The 11,090-nt window shown below is 50.6% G+C and overlaps 1 protein-coding gene across 6 annotated transcripts in view; it reads left to right on the forward strand.

The window, feature by feature from the left end:
• Window positions 1-10,371, forward strand: part of LOC104062046 (olfactory receptor 14A16) — a 31,199-nt gene extending 20,828 nt beyond the window's left edge. For 2 of the 6 annotated variants that reach the window (XM_054055731.1, XM_054055732.1), the window contains one exon: window positions 302-9,676. In XM_054055731.1, coding sequence (XP_053911706.1) covers window positions 1,817-2,752 — 936 coding nt within the window. In that variant the 5' untranslated portion in view covers window positions 302-1,816 and the 3' untranslated portion in view covers window positions 2,753-9,676. Of the gene's footprint in view, window positions 1-301; window positions 9,677-9,725 lie in introns of those variants that run through there. The other 4 variants (XM_054055728.1, XM_054055729.1, XM_054055730.1 and 1 more) reach the window with 4 other exon arrangements.
• Window positions 10,372-11,090: the final 719 nt, after the last annotated feature.

The raw sequence follows: 11,090 nt of genomic DNA on the forward strand, positions 1-11,090 counted from the left end.
CAAGCAAACCCAGGCTTATTTCAGCATCACAGCTGCCTGCACAGTGCCTTTGCCAGCCTGCAACCATGGCCTCCAATTATCAGCCCTAACAAGTCCCTGGGGAGGCTTTGTCAGCAATGATCCTCACTGAGACCACTTAATCCTTCAAGGTACTCTGAGTTATGCTTTTGGCTTCTTGAGAACTTTGCTCCACCTCCTCTCATCATCACAGGTTCAAGGACTCATCAGCAAACCCACCATGGGTCTCATTAAAATACAGAAAGCCTTAACGAGCTCTTTCTCCTCCTGGTATTTTCTTCAGGTCTTCAAGACTTGCACAGCTCCTTGGAGTCATTTCCCAGTGTGGTTAAAGAGGAAGATTTAAAGGGCACCCAATACAAATATTGGTAATGTAAAGTTCCCATTTCATTACTTCTCAGCTCAGAGAAGAGGGGACAGAAGTTTCTCCAGTTGGGATTGATGCTAAGTGTCTCCTCAGGAGGTCTGGGCAGCATGGAAAAGCAGCCCCTTGAGGTCTGACTCTGGGCTGAGCTGAGCTCCTGGGGTGGAGTAAGCTCAAAACGAGAGAGCAGTTCTGAAAACAGCCAGCTCTGGCCAGGAGCAGCTCTTATACAAAGGCCAGCAGGGCTGAGGGCACTGCCTGCAGGCAGTGAGGGGAGAGGAGTGAGCAGAGAGAGAGGAAGGGCAGGGTGGGGTGGGAAGATGCCGAGAGCTCTCTGAGGGAGGAATCCTCACCGTCCTGAACATGGTGAGTCTCTGGTTGTAGGACAATGCAGTTGCGGTTCCTGGAGGGATCTCCTCAAGCTGGCCCATCCCACAGGTTCCAGGCTCTGGCAGGATGTCTCTCCCAGTGTCTCTGCTGTGAAGAAGAAGAACGTGCTCAGCCTGCCCAGGGAGCACTTCATGGCACTGTGGGGAGAAGCTGTGGAGGGAAGGAGTGACCCCTGGCAGGGTGGAACAGGGTCCTTCTGCTGCCAAGAGGGTGCTGTGTGCATCAAGGCTGCTCCAAGCTCCAGGTCAGCACCAGGAAACTTCCCAGGGGACATTTCCAGAGGAAGGGCAAGGCAGGGTTTGCTCTAAAGAGAAAGAGATTTCCTGACTGTTTTCAGTTTCCTGCTCTGAGGGCAGGGACAGGAGGACGGAGAGAAAGAGAAATATAAAAGGGCTTTTCAAGTTCGAACAAGTCCTTGAGACTCCTGAGCTGTGTCCTTGAGTGGTCAGTAGATCTGCTAATGGCCTCCTAAAGTGCCTTCAGCCACTCCTCTGCCCATGGACAACCCCAGCATCACCTCTGCTGGACCCATCAGGTTGTTCTGTCCTTTGGAACCTCCAAAGAGGGCCACGTGCCCAGGCAGTTCCCTGCAAACAGGCAGGTTTGTGTAGGGGAGTACCCAGAGGCTGGAATGGGGTCTGTGAGCAGGGAAAAGGCATGGGGCAGGGAAACACCTCCAAGGAGGAAATTCTCCAGGCAGAACAGATAGGATCAGGGAATGAGAGGAAACTCAAAACAGAGATGTTGTTCAGAAAGCTCTGTGTTATCCCCTCCAATGTAGACTCCTTCCTCTGAGCAAACCTCCTTGCCTCCTCTGCCACCCAGCAAAGCCTCTGCCCTCAGGACTCTGGGCTCTAAGGTTGAAGCACCTCCACCTCAGAGCTGCAGGCATGGAGATGATGGAAGGTCTCCTCAAAAAGGGCAAGGGTGTGTGTAGCAGGGGAGAGTGAATGAGATTTGGCTTGGGTTTGGCTCAGAGAAGTCTTCCCTAACTTGTCACTGTCCTCTCCTCTTGTGACAGTGCCCCATGCACAGAAGCAGGAGATGTCCAACAGCAGCTCCATCACCCAGTTCCTCCTCTGGGCGTTCACAGACACACGGGAGCTGCGGCTCTTACACTTCTGGCTTTTCATGGGCATCTACCTGGCTGCCCTCCTGGACAACGGCCTCATCATCACCATCATAGCCTGCGACCACCACCTCCACACCCCCATGTACTTCTTCCTACTCAACCTCTCCCTCCTTGACCTCGGCTCCATTTCTACCACTGTCCCTAAATCCATGGCCAATTCCCTCTGGGAAACCAGGGCCATCTCCTACGCAGGATGTGCAGCCCAAGTCTTTCTCTTTGTCCTTTTTTTTACTGCAGAGTCTTCCCTTCTCACCATCATGGCCTACGACCGCTACGTTGCCATCTGCAAACCCCTGCACTACGAGACCCTCCTGGGCGGCAGAGCTTGTGTCCACATGGCAACAGCTGCCTGGAGCACTGGGATTTTCTGTGGTCTGCTGCACACAGCCAATACATTTTCCCTGCCCCTCTGCCAGGGCAATGCTGTGGACCAGTTCTTCTGTGAAATCCCCCAGGTCCTCAAGCTCTCCTGCTCACACTCCTACTTCAGGGAGGTTGGGCTTAGTGTGGTTACTCTTTTTGTCGTATTCAGCTGTTTTGTTTTCATTGCAATGTCCTATGTGCAGATCTTCAGGGTCGTGCTGAGGATCCCCTCTGAGCAGGGACGGCACAAGGCTTTTTCCACATGTCTCCCCCACTTAGCCGTGGTTTCTCTGTTTGTCAGCACTGCCATGTTTGCCCATCTGAAACCCCGCTCCATCTCTTCCCCATTGCTGGATTTGGTGGTAGCAGTGCTGTACTCAGTGGTGCCTCCAGCCATGAACCCCCTCATCTACAGCTTGAGGAACAAGGAGATCAAGGATGCAGTCTGGAAACTAATGTTTGAATGTTTCCATAAAGCAATATAGTGCTCCTCAGCTTCTGCCTAGTAGTTCTCATGTAACTCCTCCCAGGCAGAGACAGTCTTTATTTAATTGCTATTATTAATTAATTATTAATTCTAAAATCTTGATCCCCTTTCTCATTCACTTCCTGCTTTTCTTTGTTGACCTGGTGTTTGTTTGAATAAGGAGCTGAGCTCCTGTGTATTTAAGCAAAATAAAGGACCCTTCAATGGCTTCTGTTTTCCTGAGTTCCTTCCCCAAGGCCTTTTCGGCGCTGCAGGGACAGTTCCTGTGGGCAGAGGTGGAGGGGCAGTGGCCAGGCAGCACAGGTGGAGGGCAGCAATTCCAGGCAGCACTGATGCTTATCTCCCAGAGCTGTTCTCTCTCCACTTAAATGCTCTCCTCCTCATCCCTTGCAAAGCTGTGTGGAGACCTTGAACAACCTCGTCTGGTTCACCCTGCATTGAGCAGGAGAGCGAGACGAGCATGTTCAGGGCTCTCTTCAAACCTGAGCTATTCTACGATTCAATGAATCTTTCCCCTGAAGAAATTTTTGAAGACAGAATAGGTGGAGGAATAAGAGAAAAAAAAAAAAAAAGACGCACAAGAAGGGTATAAGATGTGTCAACATGAACACAACAGTTTCTGTGAAGGATGTTCCTTCACTCCAGTCATTAATAGGAAACATATTTGATGGATTTGATAAAACAAGCATATGTTTATCTATTCAGGTATTGGGCCATGAGGAGTTGATGGATGGGTCTGGTGTTACAAGGTCACTCGTGTCTCAGAAATTTATTGTCCAGTAGGAAGCGTCTGGCTGTGAAAGGGACTCTCAGGTCAGTTCTGTCTCGGGAGGTGACAGCACCAAGATAGCCAGCAGCAAGAACATGGCTGGGAAAGGACCTCTGCCAAAGTACCCATAGGCCCTGTCCGGTGAGAGGGCTTGGATACAAGTGGTCATGTCCATATCCATCTTAGGATAGATAGGGCAGCAGCAGCAGCACATGGTTGTGTCAATCAGAGAAACTGGAAGTCCAGCAGAGGTTGTGTGATTTAGAAGACCATGGGGAAGTTCTGAGATGGTTGAGATTTCCTTGGCAGTGGGAAAATCAAGAGAATAGGAAAGCAAGGTCACACAGTGGAACATGAAAGATGGAGAATGGCTATCAGGAGGAAGAAATGTCACTGGGAGGGAGGTGCTGTGGTGCAAGAGGTCACACTGAGGACTCTGGATCGGCCCATGGCTTTGTGTTTCAAAGAACAGCCAGGGAGGATGGACCAGCCAGAACAGCCGGAGAAGGTGCAGAAATCCTGGGGTGAGAACAAGGTGAGGAAGAGAGAGAGGTATCTACAGCCTGCAGGGAAAGAGGGGCATGTGTAGGACTATGTAGGACAGACTGAGGTGGAGACGGCAAAGAGTGCTGGCAAGGCTGGAAGGCACCAAGAGAACCCAAATCTTTGTCCCCTTGCAAGGGCGGTGGTTTCTGCCACTGAGGCCTATGACAAGACACACTGTCTTCATGGCACTGGGGTCTCATTGCCTCCTTGCAATCCCATGGCAAAGCTGGGAACTGTTGTACCATTGTTTTCCTTCACTTGGCTTTGCCCACCCCACATCCCATGGTCCCAGGAAGAGCCCTGAGCCATGTGTGAGGGACAGGATCCCCCTTCCCATTAGCTTGAGGTCAGGGCTTGGCCATCCTGCTCCATACAGTAAAAAAAGGGTTTCTCAGTATCAGAGACACCTGCACGGGGCCTTCACCTACCTGTAATGACAGGCTCCAATTATCTGCTCTAACGAGTGCCTGGGGAGGCTTTTTCAGGAGTGGCCCTCACAGAGACCCATTATTGCTTCAAGGAACTTTTGGTTTTTGCTTTTGCCTATGCCTCCTTGAAAGCTTTGCTCAGCCTCTTCTCAGCACCTGAGAGTCATGCACTGAGCCTCATGGGCTCATTAAAATGCCAGAAGCACAAACGAGCCATGGCTCTTCATTCTATTCAAGTACTGAAGCCTTGTACAGCTCATCAGAGAGGTGTCAGGAGGGCAGGTACAGAGGGCATTTTCTATGAGCATTTTGAAGAAGAGATAGGAGAATTCTCCAGCTGATCTGGATGCAGAGTGTCTACTAATGAGGTAGGGAAAAGCAGTGCCTTGAGGCTGGACATGGCATGGACAGCCTTGCTCCTCACCTCTCCAACCTCGCTGTGTCACTCCTTGGCCCCCTGGGAATTCCATCACATTCCTTGACATCAGGCTTCTCCCCTGCCATCTGACCTGGCTGTGACAGCTTCTTGCAGGGATTCCTGCTGCTTCCCTTAGAGAAATGGTTGGAATCAGGCACAGAGGAGTTTTGTTATTAATTAAGAGAAAGAAGATGAAAATAGAATGCAGCAGAACTTAATGAACAATGAAACGGACTACTCAGCTGCAGGGTTTGTTTATGGAAGTTAAAATGAGGTCCATCCCCACAACTGAAGAGTCGCCCATAGGGAGTGTGAATAGGTTATTGAACGAGACTGGCCTCAAGACAGAGCCCTGGGGACACTGCGTGTGGCCAGCCACCAAGTGGATTGAGCTCCGTTCTCCACAACTCCCTGAGCTCGGCCATCCATCCAGTTTTCACCCAGTGCAGAGCGTGCCTGTGGCAGCCATAGGCCACCAGCTTCTCCAGGAGAAAGCTGAGGGAGATGGTGTCAAAGGCATTACTTAAGTCCAGCCTCTATGCTTGCATTTCGCTTCCAGAATGGCACATTACACAGTTTATATGTGTTTGTCTTTGCCTTCCCCATGAATTGAGAGTTATTTTACTCTAACAGATCATTGAATATTTGCAAGCTGCCTAAGAATTAATAAATTAGTTAAAATTAACCAATTGGTGTCATTTCACTTCAATTCACTTCCCAGAACACCATTTTATTGAACCACACTCCAATTCACTTCCCAAAACTCCATTTTATTGAACCACACTCCAATTCAGTTTCCAGACCTCCATTTTATTGAACCACATTCATGTCTCCCCCGGGACAGGAACCTAGGATGGAGAAACACAGACTGTAATTTATTCAAGTGAAATTGAATCAAATCCTTTTGCTTTGGGTCCTCCAAGAGCAAAGGACGAGGCTGAAGGATGAAAAAAATCCCTGGAGCCTCTGAATTTCTCCTGGCAAAGCTGCAGGAAGTGGAGAGATGACACAGTGGGGACGTTTCCCTCTGCCGTAGCCATGAGACCTGGAGCCAGAGGTTCTAGTGGCACATCTGGACACACTGCAGATGTGCAGCAGGAAGGGGTTGGAGCTGCTGCAGCCGCTCTGCCTTTGGCATCATGTGCTGTGGCTCCTGCATCCCCTGCACCTCAGGACTTGTTTGCCACAGGCTAACAAGCAGAGATGTGCTTGTGCAAAGTGAACTATGGGGCAGAGCCCGTGGTGCTCCTGTTTCCCAGTTTCCCCAGCCTCAACCGACCCTTCAACACTTCCTTGTGTCACCTCTTATGGGACCTAGGAGTAAGGTGGGACTGTCCATCCGTCACATGGAATTACCTGAGCCCTGACCAGTGAGTGGGGATTTGCTGTCACCGTGGCAAGAGAAGCGATTTGCTGGCCCAGGGAAGGCTCTCCTTTGTTCGGTGTCCTTCTTTCCCATTGCTCTCTGGGCTCCTGTGCCCATCAGGAAGGTTGTGGAGCAGCAATGACCAATTGCAGTCACAGCTCAGGACCAGGATCCAGCTGGGGCAGATGGAGGGGGCAGAGGCCCCGAGGATCTATCCTGGCCCCCAGGTTCCTGCATGTTGGCAGCTGGGCTTATGCTGGTGGATTCAGACCTTTCCCAGGGTCACACTCCAAATATCCACTGGCTGCCGTGTTGTACAGTGTCACCGTGTCTCCTGACACAGACCCTGGAGGATAGCCATGAGGAATTCCTGAGGGAAACCAAGCCAATTGCCATAAAACAGGAGCTGGCAGCACATGGAAGGGACTGGGTGAAGCCCTTCATCCACCTGCATCTTCTGCCACCTCTCCTGCTCAGTGGTGGCTGAGGGCGCTCCCCGATTTCCTTGTTCTGCTTTTGCACACAGACCAGTTGGGTCTTTTCCATCAGCTTCAGCTGAGGGTCTGCCCTGATTTTTATCCCATGGGGTGTAAATCATAGAATCATAGAATAGTTAGGGTTGGAAGGGACCTCAAAAATTATCTAGTTCCAACCGTCCCGCCATGGGCAGGGACATCCCAATAGCTCAGGCTGCCCAAGGCCCCATCCAGCCTGGCCTTGAACACCCCCAGGGATAGGGCATCCACAACTTCTCTTAGCAACCTGTTCCAGGGTCTCACCGCTCTCATGGTGAAGAAATTCTTCCTAATGTCCAGCCTAAATCTGCCTCTCTCCAGTTTATACCCGTTCCCTCTTGTCCTATTACCACAAGCCTTTATGAAGCTTGAGAGGGGCTATTCATAAAGGCCTGTGGTAAGCAGCCACCCCCACCCCTGCTCCGGCCACGGCGTCACTGCTGCACGGGCAGGACACATAGAATTGGCCGAGCTGAAGAATGCCCTCGAGGGACCTTGGAGAAGTGGACAACAGAGGTACAACATTTAGAAAGATCATTTTTGAAATATATCAACCATGAGATGTTATTTTTGAAAATGAAACAATTGTGGTTGTTAATTCAACAGTGAGAAAATGAATATTATATATGTCATCATCACAGTCATACCAATTTGCCAGGATTTTGTGCAGAAGGTAATGCGAGAGCAGATCAGTTAACACAACCAGGTTTTGTATCCCCAGTGCCTAATACATGGCAACAGGCTCGCATCTCCCATGAACTTTTTCACCAATCAGCTAAGGTGTTGAAAAGGCAATTTAATCTATGGATATCAGAGGCCAAAGCAATTATACAAGCGTGACCCGAATGTCAGCAATGTAATAAAGGGCCCAATGTTGCAGTCAATCCTCGTGGATTGTATTCATTACAGTTGTGGCAGACAGATGTCACACATGTCTCAGAATTTGGGAGATTATAATACATACATGTGTCAATAGATATCTATTCTTTGGCAATCAGTATGACAGCATTGAGTGGGGAGACTTCACGGCACGTTCAGACACATTTTCAACGTGCATTTGCAACCTTAGGAGTCCCAAACCAGATAAAAATGGATAATGGACCAGCATATGTTTCACAAAGTACAAAAAAATTTTTTGAACAATGCGGAGTGCAACATCTTACCAGCATTCGGCATTCCCCGATGGGACAAGCAATTGTTGAATGAACAATTAAAAACTATTTGCAAAAACAAAACCAGGGGGACTTAGGAGAATCACCATCAAATAGCTAAAGGTACGAATTGCTTAGGTACCATATGTAATGAATTTCTTGCTGCTACCAGGAGAAAGTTTAATCCACCAATTGTGAAACATATGCAAACCATGTCCACAGGAATGTTAGAACACAAAAATCAGGCAAAGGTAATGGTAAAAACACAGGAAGGAAAATGGGAAGGACCACTTCTGTTAATAATGTGGGGATGAGGGTATACTTGTGTCATTATAGATAAAGGAACATGCTGGGTACCAGAAAAGTGGATGAGACTGTATATAGAGAAGACAACGTGGATTCAAGATGAAAATGACTTGGACAATATGGACAGTAATACTGCATGTTGAATTGTTGGTTGGATTAAAAAAATCATGTCACGAGATGGAATAATTTTGTTAATGGTTTTTATAATGTTAATAATAGTTCTTTGTATTATGCATTGCTCACAGAGGCGGTTAGAAAGAGCTTTTAATACTAAAGCTGTAGTTGAAAAAGAAAAAGGGGGAATTGTGGGGAGTTTTTCACTTGGCGCTGGTGCACGGAGCATGGGGCTGCCCTGCTCCTGCCCTGGCTCTGGCCACCACGGAGCTGCTGCATGGGCAGGACACATAGAATTGACGGAGCTAAAGAATGCCCTTGGGGGACCTTGAAGAAGTGGACAACAGAGGAACATTGCCAGGAAAGTACCTATGAAAAGTAGAAGAACAAAATAAACAATTGTAGCCTTCTGATGCTTAAAGCAGTAATTGGGACTGTGTGTGAATAGTGAGTGATCAGTTATCTGTTGACCAGTTACTTTGAAGTTTGAGCACAGGGACAGTTGGTTGTAACCAATCAGATAACACCATGTTTTTTGAAATTCAGCAGGGCTGTATAAAAGCAGCCTGTTTTTGCAATAAGGGGTCTTCTGCTAATACAAGTTCAGGAGTCTGTGCCTCAATCCCTTCATTTGCACAAAGCTACTACTTCCACCTCACATGGAGGTGATCCAGATTGTACAAGCCTCAGGCTTGCGGTTGCTGGGTTGGTTCTGAGGTATGAGGGGCACCTGCGGGCTGCGGGGAGCTGCAGGGGCCATTTCATTCTCCTGCAGTGGCTGCAGGAGTTGGCTCTTGGGGGTGCCGGGGCTCTGGCTGTCTGGGTGTGAGGGGCAGCTGCTGGTTTCCATCAGGGGTCTTGGACCTGCAGAGAGGGCTCTGCGGAGAGAAAAGGTGGCTGAAGCCTCAGCATGAAGCTGCATAGTTCCACACCCTGGGCTGGGAGCTGCCAGCACAGCGTGGCCGATGGGGACACTGGCACCTCCATGCAGGGGGATTCCTCTGGGCAGGTTCCCTGGCAGGAGCATGTCCTGGTGCATGTCTTGCTTTCCAGGGCAATCTCGGCCCCTGCTCTTACCTGTCCTGACCTGGCTTTGCCCACACCTGTCACTCACGTCCAGGCAGGGTCAGCGTGAGCCAACCCTGGCTCTGGTCAGAGGGGGCTCTGAGAAGGACCAGGAGTTCAGATGCCAATTAAAGCACCTGACAGCAGCAGAAACCTCAGCAGAGCATTTTGGCCAAGCTCTCCTTCACCGCTTCCCAGCACCCTGAGCAGAAACACCTCTTGGCTACAAGCAGCCCTAGCAGGAAGTCGTGGGGGAATCAGCAACTCACTTTTCTCTCTTTCTCCACATCCAGAACACAATGCCGCACACCAAGATCATAACCACGAGGGAATGCAGGGCTCCTGCTGCGCCCATCATCAGGTACAGTCGCACATCTTGAGGCCATTTGACACTTGTGGTTGTCTCGCTGAGTACACCTGGAGGAGCAATTGAGGATGTCAGTCCATCCTGTGCCCCTCCGGAGAGCTCAAATTGCGTTTGCCACGACCAGGATGTTCTCTGTTTCCCTCCAGCGCTGCTGCCTGGGCACTCGCGCCCAGCCTTTGGGACAGGTTGTACCATCCAACAAAATTCAGGCAGCCAGGAGAGCAGGTGGGGAATGCAGATCCTTGACCAGTTGCTCATTTCAGAGACACAGATAAAACCCATCCCTGCAGCAGGGAGGGCCATCTCAGCCCTCCCTCCTCCCTGATGGGTGACACTGAGTGAGCACGGGACAGCAATTACCGGGCGTGCCAGTGGGCGGCATCACATCTGCTCCTTTGGCAGGGACAGGCACTGAGCCACTGCTCTCTTCCAAGAACACCTCCTTCTGCTCTGCTTCTCTGTCCATCTCTGGAGAGAGAGAGTGGGAAGTCAGATGAGATGGAACCGTTCCCCTCAGGGGGGTTTCATATTCATGAGGAGATCCTCAAAGACACTGGCAAAGTCTAGGAACAAGGTCTGGGCTTTTAGGGCTGTATCCGTCACTGCTCCAAGCAGCAGCCACACCTGCCCTGCTGGACATCAGGCCATGGCAGGCGATCTGCTGGCCTGAGCTGGACGGGGTGTGTTTGTGGTGATTGCATGGTGATGCCACAGCCCTTCCTTCACAGAGGACGAGAAGCAGCTGCAGCCAGGCCAGCGGGGAAACAGCCCTTGGGAGAAGTCTCCTTTGTAAGACCCTCAGACCCTTCCCTGTGTGCACCAGTATGGTCACACCCGTCCCATCCCAGCTGTGGGTCTGCACACAGGGCATAGAGCACAACCAAAAAGTTGCTGAGGCGGCACCTTCCCCAATGTCCAGCACTGGCAAAGGGCATCCAGGCTTGCCTGGAACCTCACTGAGCCTGGAACAGGCCCCCAGCAGCTGTCTCAGCACTGGGCTGGAATCACAACCGGCAGCAGAGGCTGCACCATCGTTTGCCAGCACCCACAAGGTGTGAGACCTAGCACCACTGCTGCCAGGCTCTGACCTAGCTCTTCCTGCTAGGCAGGACTCCCTGGAGCTCCCACCACCCACCAGCTCCAAACTCAAGCTCAATCAGTGCTGGCTTTGCAGCTGCACTGGGAGCTGCTCAGTCTCTGAGGGGCCGGCAGAGACAGCTTTGCAAAGCAAAGCACCCCAGGGCCATCACTGACCCATTCCCTCTCTGCTCTTCTCCACTTTGGCCATGGA

This window comes from Cuculus canorus, unplaced genomic scaffold (assembly GCF_017976375.1).
Source record: "Cuculus canorus isolate bCucCan1 unplaced genomic scaffold, bCucCan1.pri scaffold_65_arrow_ctg1, whole genome shotgun sequence".
Classification (NCBI taxonomy): Eukaryota; Metazoa; Chordata; class Aves; order Cuculiformes; family Cuculidae; genus Cuculus; species Cuculus canorus.